This window comes from Oreochromis niloticus, linkage group LG22 (genome assembly GCF_001858045.2).
Source record: "Oreochromis niloticus isolate F11D_XX linkage group LG22, O_niloticus_UMD_NMBU, whole genome shotgun sequence".
NCBI classification, from domain to species: Eukaryota; Metazoa; Chordata; class Actinopteri; order Cichliformes; family Cichlidae; genus Oreochromis; species Oreochromis niloticus.
Genome location: NC_031985.2, coordinates 26,406,945 through 26,422,403, shown reverse-complemented (window position 1 = coordinate 26,422,403; position 15,459 = coordinate 26,406,945). Strand labels below are relative to the sequence as shown.

Here is a 15,459-nt window from a genome sequence, read left to right as displayed (position 1 = left end):
TATGAAATTCCTTCACAAATAGTGACTTTGATGGTGCAAGATGGCGATTTACCTGTAAAGTTAAAGAGGCACTCAACAATCTAAAGTGTTTGATTTTTTGAAATTTAGTGCTGGTCAAGTGTAACATGAACTCCTACCAGAGCAGACTATTATGCCAAATTTCAGTCCAAAACATACACAAGTTAAGAAGTTGGGATGTAAAATTCATTAACACAAATATCAATAAGTGCACAACTTTAAGCATCTTAATTAGTTTGGTTTAAAGATTCCAAGGTCCACTATTACTGAACTGGGAGAGAATGAATGTGGCAACATTAGTACTGGAATTTTCTTCCAATAATGACATGTTTTCGATGCTTTGGGGACTGTCGATAGCGTGCGCACTTTTAATGATTTTAATACATGCTTCAGTGTGTGACCAATTTAGAGTTACCACACTTAATGGCTACCTTTAATTTTCTGCACATCATTAGGGGTCTCCTTTGAGGCACAACAGATGATCATTAGCTTTTAGTTATTTGTTATGCTACAATACAGCTCTAGCATTTTTAAATGAAACAGCCAGATTCACAGCCAGAACAAAAAAAAATCAGTAAAAAAAAATTCATTGCTCAAATGTTAAATTGATATCCAGGATCTAACAACATCTCCCGTCTTTCATACAGCTGATTACCCACACTCACTATGTTAAAGGCACTGGTACTTATATAGCACCTTTCTACTTAATTTGAGTACTCAAAGTGCTTTCTTTCTTTCATCCAATAACACGCGCACATTCATAGCGTGTTTCTTTATCTACACCTAAGCACTTTTATCTAACATTCAAAACACACATCACACAAATAATGGGACAAATCAGGCAAAAGCTTCATTCAACGCTGGGCCTCTAAGAGCCGGGATTCGATTCACTGACCCTGGTAGGTTGGTAGACAGCTCACCCAACCACCTGGTTCTTCAACCAGCTTTTGTTGCAAGTCAGTCATTGTGGTGTGTTGGCTGATTTGTAACAAATACTGTTTGGTTCCACATGCTACTGAGCCCCCAGTTTTTTAAATGAATACATTTATAGATTGACAATATGTCTTGTTTCTTCAGACTTTAACCATCCAATCCAATAAATGGCACCAAACAATAGTCAATAGCAGAATAAGCTGTTTGGCATTGGAAGAAAAGATTTGGTAAGTTTTTCACTGTGCAACCCACATAATCAACTCTGTTGCTCAACCCCCACACAAAACACGGCATCATTTAAGGAAAAGTAAACAGGCTTTCCAATGGTTTAAGCTTTATTCTCAGGCAAGACTGTTACAACAAAGAAATAACTGACCAAAAACAAATTTCCTTAATTTTTGCATTTATACTTAAAGTGTAACTAGGCCATGAACTGAAACCAAAGCCTGGTTTTAAGATCAACTTTGCTATTGACAGACTATCTGATCAATATGTGGGTTAATGGTAAATGCAGTATGATCAATTGTCCTGGTTTATATTATTTAGTTCACTAGCTGGCTCACAATACAGAGCAAAGAAAAAAAGAAAACTGTCTGTGACGTACTTAGATAGTATGTCTATTAAGACATAAAGAAATGCAAATTAAACTGCCAACAAGGTAAACGCTACACAAGAGAACTGCAACAGAGAAAAAGCTGCACCCACAGAGGAGTTCTGAGTTAGCCTGCAGTTGAACTGTTAGGAGCAGTGAAATAACAGTGTTTGTTCCCACTGACTAATTTAATTAAGAGAAACTCTGAGAACTTCATTACAATGTTCTCAGATCATTAATAAAATGAATCTGACTGGGCATGAGCACACATGCGAGATAAACATTGACACACACACAAACACACGCACAGTCATTTCGATTTTTTTTTTTTGACTGACAGACATGTATTACTGCACTGTACACACAAACATTTATACGAGTGTCAGAGTCACTGTGAGTAACTTACGGGTTTCCATAGTCCCAGACAACGCACTGAGGATCTGATGTACCCTGCAAGATACAGGGTGGGGGGGGAGGGGGGAGAGGAGAAGATAAGCTGTTATTGCCAGTCAAGAGGATGAGTGAGAGAGAAGGCAGCAGAGAGAGAAGACAGAATAGCTCATTGCCAGAGGAGAAAGAGTGATGCTCCATGGATGATGGTGAGAAGTAAACAGACAATGAAAGAGAAGGATTGAGATAGACGACAGCAGGGAGAGATGGAAAAAAAGAGTCATTGTCAGAGGACAACGCAGCGAATAGCTGCTTCTGCTGCTGCAGCTGAAGAGAAAAAAAGATGCATGAGCTATAAATTGAGAGTTTTAGAGATGACAAAGGAAAAGCCATTTCATGGACAATAACTAGGGTCGTAAACATCCTGTGGGGTAACAACATTAACATTCTTCACTTAAGTGCAACCACAGCAAAAAGTAGTCAGGTAAGTGTAAAAAGCTATGAAGTAAAATGTTATTAATTAAACATCTGGCCCTTTAAGAGTGTGCAAAGTTTCACCAATGTACCAATTTTTTCTTTTTAAAAAAGCAAAGTCAAAGTGACTGGATGCTGGTGATTTGCTCTCAGCTTACCCTTAATCCATTTAGTCATTGAAGCTAAAGTTCGCTCAGTGGCGTGTGGTGGCAAAGAAAGACTTGTCATGACTCAATCAGAGAATCAATCATGGGATCAATATCTTTAACCAGCTCATAGCAACTTGTTCCACCAGAGATCCTCAGTGATCTCTGCATCGATCACTTTTTAAATGGAGCATCTATGTCCTTTCAACCTGTGTGCTTGGTAACGAGTGGACTGTGACTGGGTTTTGTCTGAATCAAATGGTTATTTGAGACATTTTCAATCAAGTGACTGAAAACACTTAAAATGGAGCTTTGGACCTGACTAAATCAGCAACTATTTAAGAACCAACTATTAAAAACATTTTCTTGGTTCTGTGGGGTAACAAAAAAGGGTCCAGCTTCAATTGTAGTATCCACAACTGAAATGCTGGTATTCCACTGGGCCAACGCTGAGGAAAATCTACCATTATGTTGGTCCTTCCTGAATCCTGCATTAGGCACTTTGCCTTTGAGCTCCCCCTTATGGCAAAGGGGATTATAGCAGTAAGCCTACAGCCAGAGTGCTGTGCACATTATAAAAAGGATAATGTGATCTTAACTGAAGCCTCAGGAAAATCTGAAGAAATTACTTCTCAAGTTAAAATTCTTTCTGATTATTAACTATATTTGAAATTGACTAAAAAAGGAAAGTAAGACATGCACATTGTAGCCTGAATTGTGAGGATTTATTCCTCTACAGGCAAGGTCATCCTTCCTTCTCTGAACAGTTCATTACTGATCTCCAATGAATCAGTGCATCCAGGGATCTCTGCATGACTGGACTTGAGAGGACAGGATGATGCAACATTTATATACTCTGGATCAGAGACTGGGTGACACGGATTGATGGATGACAGTGCTTTGTTCTGCCTCACACACAGACAGCCACCACCGACTATAGATGTCCCGTGGCGTGCATTAGCGTGCTGAGCTCTGTTAGCATTCAGCTATCAATCAACGAGTGTCCTATTGGACCGTTCGCTACAGCGGGATTGACACCTGTGCACTCCCGCGGTGTCTGCCTCTTTTTTTAGTGCTCATACTTTGCATAATGACAGTGCCTGCTCAGCTGATGGTTATCAAAGGGAGAAACGTGCCTCTGCAATCCTAACAGTGGCATTTGTGGACAGTGATAGCTGGTATCTACCTTAAATACTCTGTCTTTTTTTTCTCTCTTTAAAGGAACAGCAGTTTCCTTTAACGCATTCTGCAATACATGCAATAATGAATACTGGCTGTGAATGGGCTAAGCTAATATGATGAAATGAGCTAATGTAACAAAACATGACTGCTCTGGTCTTAAAAGCACTTCACTTTAAGATCATAGGTTTAGAGTATGAAATGGAGAAAACCAGGATGATGCTTTTTGACTGATGAAAATGACCTAGATTACATTGAAATTACCAGGAAAGCTTATGGCTCAAGCTAACCAGAACTTTCTTTCATAATTTAAAAGGCTACATTAAGGATGGCTGAAGGAGGGGTTGTGGTGTAACACTTGGCATATGGTCTACAGCAGGGACACGGGACTTTCTGGCCTCCTGCTTTCTACCTACCATTAAAGACACACATACACACGCACACACACATTAGGACACCGGGGAGATACACAGGGAGTCTGACTGGAGCAGATGTCCTCTCAGAGAAGACATGACCCAGCACAGAGACCCTAACATTCCCTTATGAGAGTGAAGCCTGAGGCAGCTGTTGCCAGGCCACTGCTGTAGCAGCTGGATGTTTCTACACTGGCCAAAGTCGACACAACTACAGAAGACACTGTATTCTGCCCTCTTAAAGCAAAAGCATTATTTATGCTGTGTTAATATTATACGGAAAAACTGGAAAGAAGATTTTTGGACATTTTAAGTTGCACTTATTCTCAAGAGTTAACTTCTAGAGCACTGGCTGCTTGTTAGCCGACTCTGTCCAAATGTAACCTTTAAAGGCGCTCCTACTCAGATGTTGTTACCTTTATGAAGTTCTATCATAAATACAGCCAATTTTAGCACTAGAAGACATGACGTTGCTCAGCTTCCTTTTAAAATTCTCTCTTGTATTTTGTATTCAGGAGCTGCTAAAAGCCCAATTAATTTCAAGTAGCAATTACAGAATTGTGTGACTATGATTAAAACCTGGTTACAGTTTAAATGAAGGCAGAGTGGTGCTGTGGTTAGCACTCTCACCTCACAGAAAGGTTCCTCACTTAAACTTCAGTCGGGGTTTTCCTGCTTGTTTTTTTATGTTCTCCCTGTGCTTCTGTGAATTTCTTCCAAATTTTTCCAAAACCAGGTGTTATATTCCTTTAAAAAAATATAAAGATTAGGATGAGGATAATATTTACCATGCTGCTTCCAGGTCCTGACTTCCACCCTTCCCTACTACTGACTCTTGATGATCTTGTTTTTCATGTCCTTGGCTGAAGTCGGAGTCCTGCAGCCAATGGGTGCTCTCCAAAGTTGATAAAAGCTGACCAATTTTTTTCGTTGTTAGAGCAGCATTTGTTTTTGAGTGTAGCCTTACCTGGTTAGGTTTCCTAAGTCTCTGGCTTGCTTTTTTTTTTCTTGCTAAACCTGAATGATTTATCCTTAGTTGTTCTGCCTTCTGTTGCAGTCGCCAAAAGATACTTGAAAGGGAGAGCTGCCATTTTCTTTTGATGTACATCTTTTCCCCTTATTTTTCTTTGGTTGACATGTAGTTGATGTATAGATTTGTAACCTTTCTTTTGATGGAGTTTTATTTTAAGTTAGAGCTTTTTTGTTTGGTGTACTCGCCTTATGCTTCATTGTTAACATTTTGGCAATAAATTGTTTAAACCAACCCAAACAAACTCCTCATGTTCCCCCATCTAGTATTATGTTACTCCCTTTACCTGTAGACCATTTTGGGAATGTAACATAGTTTGGAGCCCATGTCGAGGACTTCTCATACCAGCACAGGATGGTGGAAGTTTGGTTTTGGAGACTGTTTGGTTTTTGGGTCTGTTAACAGTTGTCAGTATGTCAACTGATCCGTTTGACTTAAGTTTCAGAAAGAACCTTCTTGGAAGGAATAACATCTGTGTACCAAAGATGATTTGTTGTCATAGTGGCACACTTTAAATTAAATAACATTTGAATTAAAAGAGAGATGACCAAGAAGGGAGTAAAGTACTCGCTGGAACACAGCATAAGCAAACCTAATTCTAGTCCGTGGAGTTCTTCCTGTCTGGTCATGGTACGCGTCGCTTCCTCACAGGCTTCCGTAAAGTGAACGCAGACAGTGTCTGTTTTTTTCCAATACCTCACGCTGAGCACTGTATAGACAGCATCAGCTCAGCAACAGATGGCAGTAAGTTAGACCTTACAGGTTACTGGCAAATCCTGCTTACTGAAAGAGCTTCTGAAGTCTCAGCATTTGTTACGCCTGATCACTTTTTGCAGCGTACTGTGATGGCCTTTTGAGATGAAAAATGCACCTGTGACCTTTCAAAGGCTAATGACCACTGTCCCGGGTAATGTTTCAAACTGCAATATTTATCTGGTTGATGTGGTTATTTATTCTCCCCGCTGGGCACAGCACATTGCAACAGTGAATCATTTTTTTTGATTGATTAGCAGACGCTTCTCTGACACTAAACTTGGCAACGTGTGAGTTTGGCAAGGCCACTGTCACCTAACTTTTGAAGGAACCTTGCTATGACCAGATTCATCCCGTTGAGGCTAAGGTTTCTGCCATTGTTACCTTTCCTGTACCTACCTCCAGAAGGGAGATAGGTACATTCCTAGGGATGGCTAGATACTAGTTCTTTCTATAGAAATTCTCCCAAGTAAAGGCACCTCCAGCTAGGTTTTGCAGCCCAGTGTAGCTATTTGTCTGGACCACTGAATGGCAATGTGCTGTCCTTGCTGCTCCAGATTTTTCCAAGCCTTTCCATACTCCTGTCATTTTTTTTATACATACAGTTTTGCTTCAGCTTTTTGTATGTTATAACCCGCTCTTCTCTGTGGCTGGCAAGGACCAATAACAGCACAAACAAGAGTAGCACACAGACCGATTGTTTGTGACACTGCCTCTTGGTGAAAATAACCAACAACAACATATAGACAACATCTGCAAAGTTGCCTGTAGTCTGTGTGCAAGGCCACTGTAAAACCATGTTTTCTCCTTTAACCATAAGATGGAATGACGAACTGTCCAGCCCTATGTCAGCAAGGATAAGCTGCACCTCAGCCCTCATGAAATTTTGCACGTGTCGGGTCTGGTGAAAATGTACGTATTTTATGGGTCTTAAACATGGGCGGTTCAACATGACTCTACAGCGCCACCTACAATGTCTTTATTAAAGTACTAGTGGCAACATGAAGTAAACATTAGGTGATAATCATCATCACTTCAACTTTCATTGGTGGTTCATCAAATTCCGTACAGCAGCATGACTTTTAATTGATGGACGTTCTTTATCGCCACCTAGTGTTCACAGAAGGTGATCGGCGGTAAATTTATACAACACCCAATTACCATCCCAGGCTTAATTCATTCATGTTAGCACGTAAAATGTCTCACCTTCAGCACACCTGGATGTTCACTGAGGTGCAAGGGCCATACTATTGCTGCTTTAATTTAACTTGAGACTATTCAGTTGATTAATGAGTAATATAGGACAGAGTATTTCTGATGCATGGCATATCAAGGGACTGGAAGCATCTGCTGCATTAATTGTCATCATTCTTCCTTTAAAAAAAAAATCCATTTACAATTCCCACCCCAATATTTAGAATAATCTGATATACATGGTATATATTGTTTAAAAGAGTAACAATTGCGTCTCATCCACTTGTTTAGGGTGTGCATGTGATCTACTCTATGTGGCAGCCCTGTGCTGTGTGCCAGATAAGTGTCTGTCCTCAGCGGGAGCCTCTGGTTTCTAGTACAAAGCAGCATGCAAGGATCAGCATTAAGGCATCATCTGCTAGAAAGAGGGTGTGCAACCTGCAATACCTTTGCTTTGCCAAAAGCGTTAAAAAGCAGAATAATAGGAAGATAAAAGATAGAGGCATATAAAGAAACTGCCATAATTGTGTAATGAATCAGTAGTTTACAGCAGGGAGATGAACTCACAGGGAATAGCGAATGAATACTAAGTCTTTTTTAATGAAACTTTGCAATACTTTTGACCCTCAAGTCCTGGTCGACACAGCAAGAAACTGATTCCACTTTCATTTTAGCACGTCTGCGTCTATATATAGTGTGTGTGCGTGTGTGTGTGTGTGTGTGTGTGTGTGTGTTTGTGTTGTCAGGAGGGAGCCGTTAAATATTTAACATTATCTTCAAAACTATGTCCACCTTTACACAGCAGAATGCCCAAAGAAACCCACATCACATCGAGGTCGTGAAGCATGCCTCTCATTAAACTAGCACTTAGTCCTTTTCCGCTGAAGACACCCCATGAGTCGTTATAATAACGCACTCCAATGTAATATAAACTGAACAGCTACCAGGAGACAGCGCGATACAGGGAAGTCAAAAAGGTCTGCGTTTATTCAGGCAATTCACCGAGCGCTATGGCACTTTATAGCATGCAGCACTTTGAGCTTCATCTGAACTTAGAAAACATGAGTCGGCTGGGAGAAGAGGAGTTGCTTAAAGCCTTAAACAAATTTATTTTCTTGGGAAATACTTACTACAAGCATAAAAATTCATGTACTTTATTTATTTTCAATGTTTTTGTTTTTTTTTTCATTTGGGAAACTTTAGATGATGAAAATAAAAAGAGATGATGTGATGCATTCCTTCATTCCCTAAAACTGCTTGCAAGGCAATCTAACTTTTGAAGATTTAGAACGTGCTCACTGGTCCGAAGCAGAAGCTTAGCGGTCTTGAATAGTTGCCAGAGAAAAGAAAACAGCTTTTTATATACTTACATTTAATAGCGGTGACAGCTCCACCACCACCATGGGCTCACTGGGTTGTGGTTCCGGTCGTATTGTCACGGTCAGGATTTTGGAGTTGATCACCGCAGGCGGACTGTAAAGACATTCGTTTTTTTATTATTATCTTTTTTGTTTTTTAGACAAGTGTTTCTGTACATTCAAGATGGAGCTGAATGGGCTCTATGACTTTGGAGAAAGACCAAAAATAATACATACAAATACCAACAAATAACAAAAACAAACTAGTAGGAGGTGAGGAAAGCTAAAGAGAGCGCCTGACTAAAAACAGAATACTGCACCCATTAACATTCAGCATGGCTACAGAGTGAAAAGGGTTTTAACAGATCCAGCTAATCCACAACCAAGAGCAGTGACCTGAATAAAAGGGCCCAGGGCCAGCATAAACACCATATCACAATGGCCTTTTTCACAACCTCCTGATTTCTTCTAACTTTTATTACTGCATGTTCTATGCAAGTTTTGGGACCCATTAGGCCCACACCCAATCCAAGCTCAGTGTACACTTCCAAAAATATACTGGCAACTCAAAGGAAGGGGGAAAACATCTAGGGAAGTGTGCTTTTTGATAAGTGTGATAAGTAAGCAGGCGCAAGGACACAAGAGAAGCAGCACAGTTGTAAAACAGAAGAAAAGACATATGGAAAACTGGAAGTTTGAAAGGAGGGAAGGAAAAAATAGAAGAAAATGCACAGAAATAAAGAGAGACTGTTGTAAGAATGAAGAGACCACGAGAGAGATTAAAAAGTCAGACAAAGTGCAAGAAAAAAATGAGTTACAGAAAGGTAAAAGAAAGGACAGTGAAAAGATAAGAATGAAATGTGGTTTTAAATCCTCAATAACAATAAAGAAAAATTAAGTACTCACGTCGCTGGAGGTAAAATGATGCCAAGTGTCCTGTACAAGATGGCTCCAATGACATAGTACATTGTAGATTCTGTTTCAGCTTCTTGCTCTGAAAGAAAAGAAAATCAGTACGGTTTAATACCTTCAAAATCAACTCCAAATCTTTCAGCCCATCTGCCGGTTTATTCCATATCCACCTTGTTATCTTGTTCAAAGGCCCTTGTTGCCGAAAACTAAAATACAATGAAATTTTCAGGCCAAAAAAAACAGCTTGAGGCAAATGGAAAATATTTCATATCTACCATTTTATTTCAACCAAAAATAAAGTCAAACAACTCTAGACTAGAATCTGGTGCTAAAACTCATCAATGGCTATACACTGATGCTAGGAGCCCAATGAAAATGACATGACACTTGTGACAAGTTCAAGACGCAACTTTAGGCTGTGGTGCGTAAATGCTCTCTTTGATTTATTGCTGCCCTTGCTAATCAGTGTCAAAAATACAAGTAACAGTATGTACTGGCTCAAAGTTGTTAGGACAGCCACTCTCTCATGATTTCTGAGAATAGAAGTTGTAGACTAGTGACGGGGAAAGTAAAGAGAGCAGTTCTAACCTGTTGTGCTAACCAGCATTTCTACAGTACTTAGATGTAAAAAAATCATTTTAAAAATGGCCGTATGTTGGCTTTGTTGGGATAAAATGAAATATAAATAAGTAACTGAAGCCATGTGTAACCATATTCTGCAATGGGATATTGAGCCTACCGAGGAAGAAACCAATGCTACTGCTACTAGCACTGCTAAGGTTAGCCAACTCTGCAAACTATAATCAAACAACCTATGAATTTGCAATGTCACACATAGCACAAAGTGTTGCATATTTCAGCAACATTTAAAACACACTTGAATTAATCAAGAACGTAATTAACAGTTTCATGTATCTCCTAAAATACAGATATAATATATGTTTGGCTAACATTTAACATTGCACGTTTAAAGTGTGCGTAGTTTTAAATGTTTTCTTTTACAGTAGGCTGCTGCAGTGTTGTTCTCTTGTTTAAACGCCCAGAAAATTAGTCGCTATAGGAACGCTCCTAATGTTTAACACTGTTTAAATATGCATGACCTATATGCATGCAGCTGTAAGAAACAAACATAACTTGATCTCCTGACATTTCATCAAAACCTGGATTGCATTCATTATTCATCTGTTTCGTTCATAAACTCCTTCAGACAGGTCTGTGTTTGCCCTTCCACGTAACCGGTGAGTAGTAGTATGTATAATGTGATTGATTTAACAATGCAGCACCTCTGGTGCATTGATAATAGACAATAGAGGATAGTGGAGAAATAAAGGTAGTTGACAGGATAGCTTAAACCTAATAACCCTCTTTTCTTTTAAAATTATTTTTTACATCTAAGTACTGCAGAAATGCTAGTTAGCACAACAGGTTAGAACTGCTCTCTTTACTTTCCCCGTTAAGGATAAGCCTGATGATTTGCCATAAAGTCTGTAGTTTTACTATTTAACATAAATTAAGTTTGAGCTAAGTTGCACTGGTCAACTAAATGATTAGATTTACCTGTCTCATCAACCTGAAATTTCAGCCTCATTTAAATGTACTCCTAAAGTGACACTAACACACTCTGTTGGCTACATCAAAATAAGAAATGTGAGAATATTGCAGTGCCTTCCCAAAGTTTCTGGCAGCTACATATTCCATATCCAGAGTAATTATGCTTCTCAGCTGAAAACACAAGTCAGGTGCAAGACGCTGGTTTCACACTTTCTGTGGGTGGAGACACTGTGTCAATTTGTTTCCTTTGAGCAGTTATAGTAGCTCAGCAATACTGTATATCTAGAACTGCTGAAGTACCAAAGCCTCATTCCTAAAAGCAAGCCTTTTACCGACATGCACTAAACATGAGTAAAGAAAAGTCAGTGTGTCAGACAACTTCAGACACTGTCCTTGTCCCTCTCGCTTTATGTTAGTTCCAAATCCCCTTTCTTCCTCTTCTCCTCCACCTCAGCACACACCCCTCTTATCTACCTCTGTTGTTGTTGCTATTCTCCCACCCAATTTTCAACTTTTTCACTCTTTTCAATAGTCCTCTTTTATACCCCCTTGCCTTCCATCGCTCTATTCAGTGTTCTTTTGCCAAAAAGAGCAGGAGCTCCCAAGGAGATGTAGTGTCCCTCTGTAAATGTCACTTTGTCTCAAGTGAGAGGAGGCAGAAGGAAGCAGAAGGGGGGAAGTATGAGGGAAAGAGTTCATGCTGAGAGATGCCACTCCCTCCTTTGCCCTTTTAGGCTGAGAGAAGCAATGGAGAGGCATCAGCAGAGAGAGTGGGGGGAGAAGAGGAGACAGAGAGGGCTGATGGTATCAGACACACTGGGTGACTCATCCAAAATCTGTCTGCCTGCTGCCTAAGAGGTAATACTTGGGAAGAGAGATAGCTATGCAAAGACAGACGAGGAGAGAAAGAGGAAGAGACAAAAAGATCTCAACTGTGGAAAAAACGCAATTGTGAGACTTGCGAGGAGGCAAAAAAAAACAGATCAAAGTCAGCATGAGAAAGCCTGCGAGTTTGATGGATCCTAATTGGACAGTGTCTGCCAAGGCATGCAAATGAGAAAGTCAATGTATTATGGGTAAATGGTAAATCTATGTGAGGGGGTGGCACTCCTACGCTTGAGGATGATTAATACCACAAAAGCACTCAATCACAAAACTCTAATTTCCCATGAACAGACTTTTTGTCACTCTGCCCTTGCTAAACATCTAAATGATTGGTGGTCAGCTGTAATCCAGGAAAATGGCAAACCACCAGTCACCAGCTGTGAACTTTAATATGTCATTGATCAGGAAAAGATATGCCCGCAGTTGATTCTAAGCCATAACTTAGCAGTTTAATCGAAGACAGAAAGCTCCTTGTCAGTTGTTTTTTTCTTTCGTCCTGAATTTTCTGTACTTTTCTATTTTGCACACCACAACAAGTGTGGTCTCCTGCTTAAATAAACATATTGATCAGGCTCAGGCTACTTTGGTTCAGTGATGCCAATATTACCACTAGCTGCCTTCTATTTAACTTCTAAGTTGCTCACTTGCTTTAAATTTTGGAAACTCCTAAACTGACCCAACTTTTCACGACACGTGTATATGAGATTGTGAATATCCAATGCAGCTGATGGTTTTTGCCCTAGCAGCTCACTACTAATAGGTCTGAATGAATTCCCATGGCACTGATTTCATCTGGTGTATTTCCAGCTTGTAATTATAGGTGCCATGTTTTCTGCCTACTGGAAACTTGGTATGGGTTAGGTAACAAGGACACTGCCTGGATCAAGTATTTCCAGAAAGAACCACACTGAACTTTTGTGGAAAAAGGCTTTACTGGCAATTGTGCAGTGCAGTGATGAGCTACATTGGTTCAAAGTCCCAAAAATGCCCACAGGAAGCAGCTGCCTAGAATGGTTACCACTCTAATTCTGGCAAACAGTTGGCCAAGGAAAATGAGCAGAGCTAGTGTTTATTATTGGTTGGCATCACAAATTATAGCACCTTTCATACCTTTTTACATCTTTTAACTACTTTTTCTTGCCAAACCACCGTGGGCCTATTCCTGTCAATTTTCAGCTGGAACAATGACATGTTCTCTGGATGAAAATTTTTACAAGTCTGCAAAATAATTTCCTGCAGATTGAACACTGGAATCATCTATTCAACTGTGTTCCCAAGTGTATAATTACTAATTCCCACTCCAAGTTTCTGTCAACTAAGGAAAAAGACCGCAAAGAGACCACCAGTTTCCTAAGATGCGCCGTCTCTATGAATAGTCCTGACCTCTCTGTCTCTATCTCTATCCGTTTCCTCTAATCTAGATAATTAAAGTATGACTTGTGTTCATAATAATCCATGGGACAACTCGCTACAGCAATGAGTTCATTGAGCTTGTCTGTAAATCCCTAATCCAGTTAGCGAAATGGCAGTTCCAGGCAAGTATTTGCTTTAATTCAAACCATATACACTGATATACTTTGTGTGTGTGACCACTTGTTGCTATATCTACAAAAGATGTACAGTTCGCAGTAAAGATGCCTGCATTTATGAGAAATATAGGTACATTTTTTTAAATAAACTAAACATTTCCTAACATATCACAGTCTTTAAGAGAGTGTGGAAGTGTGTTTCTGAAGATGTCAACTGAGGTTAACAACTCAGGCGTCAGCCCCAATTGATGCCCAATGAATCACTGAATTTCCAGCTCTATCTCACACACTGAAAGGGAGAATCATGAGAAGGAAAACGGTATAGGAGGAGGCTGTTGAGTTAAAAGTTAACAACGCATAGCCATGAGCATGAACCACCAATGGTGTATTTGAAATATGAAGCCATTGCTGACTTGTATGTTTGGATCGATGTGTGTGCATGTCTGCGAGACAGAGTGCGCTGCCTGTATGTGCAATGGCAAGAGAAAAAGAGACAGTGGAGAGAGAGAGGGAGAGTGGAAGTTTGTCACCTCGAAAATCAGTGAAGAACAGTCCCAGCCTCTGCCCACTGAAGCGATTCATGAACCTATCTATTGGCTGTGCGTGCGTGCGCTGGTGTGCGCACGTACTGACACAACGGTGCCAATAGGGCTTTATGAGCATGTTTAAGCTGTCCATCTGAGATAGGCTCTCATTACAGGGTAAATGAACCAAACAAACCGATAGCAATCAACTGAGGACCTCAACTCATGAACTGCCAATGGGAAGTGGCAGAGTTCCCACAGGGCAAAGAGTACTAATAATGTCCTAACTCATAAAGCTATATGCGGTTTGGATGAAACAATTTACCAAATAGTGTATGCTAAAATGGCAATTGCATGTACTGAATATCAGTGTAACTGTAATGCGGCTGGTCACTTTTATGGCACAATAAGCCCTGCAAGAGACAAAACATTCAACACGACAAACAATAAGGATAATGGACAAGAAAAAGAACAGGATTGGAGGAAAAAGGGCATAAAGTAAGGAAAGTAAGTTCGAAAAACACAACATGGAGTGCAAGCAAGGCGAAAACTTTGAAATGCAATGGCATTAAACCGATCCAGCTTAAAACCTGGTATTCAACCTCTGAGATATCCGAATTCACTGTTCCATAAAAAAGCGCTAAATAGACTTGTAGAAGGCTAGATGCTAGGTGGTTTAGAATAAGCATAATACATGGTGCACAATAAGGCATCAGAGGTGACGTGCCCTGAGGTTAGTATACAGGATGTCTTGAGCGCCAATCAAAGAGAGTTTGTGCCATCAGTGCAAGTTAGAGGTCAGAGGAAGCTCTGCTCTCTTGGCCTGCAGTCTCTCTGAACTTTAATTTAGGTAGGGGACGAGGATGCCTGACAGAAAGTCTGCCAGTGTAATTTCCTGTGGGAAGCGACCTTTGCCTTTGTTTGTAGAGGATAGCATCTGCCTCTGTATTTCTCATTTCTACTTCAAACCATTACTATTTAACATCATTTTTCTTTCTCCTTTACAAATTTAGCTTCTATCTATTCTGGGATCATCTATGCAGTTTCTCCTTCTTTTTTAACTCTCGCCATTTGTGTTTGCTTGAAACTGCACGAAAAAAAAATGTAGCTACGACTAAACGCAGTCAACATTCTTGCGCTGCTCAAAGTGAATGGATTTTGAAAATTGTATGAGACTCAATGCTCTCAAGAGGAAGCAACACACTTCTTCACAGATGAAAGACTGGCATCTTCTTGAGAAGCCCTCTAGGGCCTCTTTACAGTCCAAATCCTTCTCAGCACTACCCTTTAACGCCCCTGAGAAACCTATCTGCTTCAGTGAGAAACATCTCTGAGCATGAGAATTCACACAGGGGAACCTCTACTTGCCAAGCTGATCTGACCTTAGATTAGGAAACCATGAGTCGGTTCTTTTCATATATCTAAGATTTAAGAGAGTGAGCAAGAATTACAACTACAACGTATGTACTTTATGGTTAAGAATAGACTATGAAAGCCTTCCTAACCTTGTGTTTCCCATCTTTTGCAATTCTGAGTGCTGGCAGCAGCTTGTATGTCTACATAATAACCTTTTATAGA

At 40.0% G+C, this 15,459-nt stretch overlaps 1 protein-coding gene across 17 annotated transcripts in view; it reads right to left on the bottom strand.

Annotated features, from left to right (window-relative positions):
* Positions 1 to 15,459, bottom strand: part of adgrb2 (adhesion G protein-coupled receptor B2) — a 241,619-nt gene that overhangs the window by 83,447 nt on the left and 142,713 nt on the right. For all 17 annotated transcript variants that reach the window (XM_025902305.1, XM_025902296.1, XM_025902299.1 and 14 more), the window contains 3 exons: positions 9,387 to 9,474; positions 8,493 to 8,595; positions 1,950 to 1,993 (listed from right to left, as the gene is read on the bottom strand). In XM_025902305.1, coding sequence (XP_025758090.1) covers positions 1,950 to 1,993; positions 8,493 to 8,595; positions 9,387 to 9,474 — 235 coding nt within the window. The remainder of the gene's footprint in view (positions 1 to 1,949; positions 1,994 to 8,492; positions 8,596 to 9,386; positions 9,475 to 15,459) is intronic.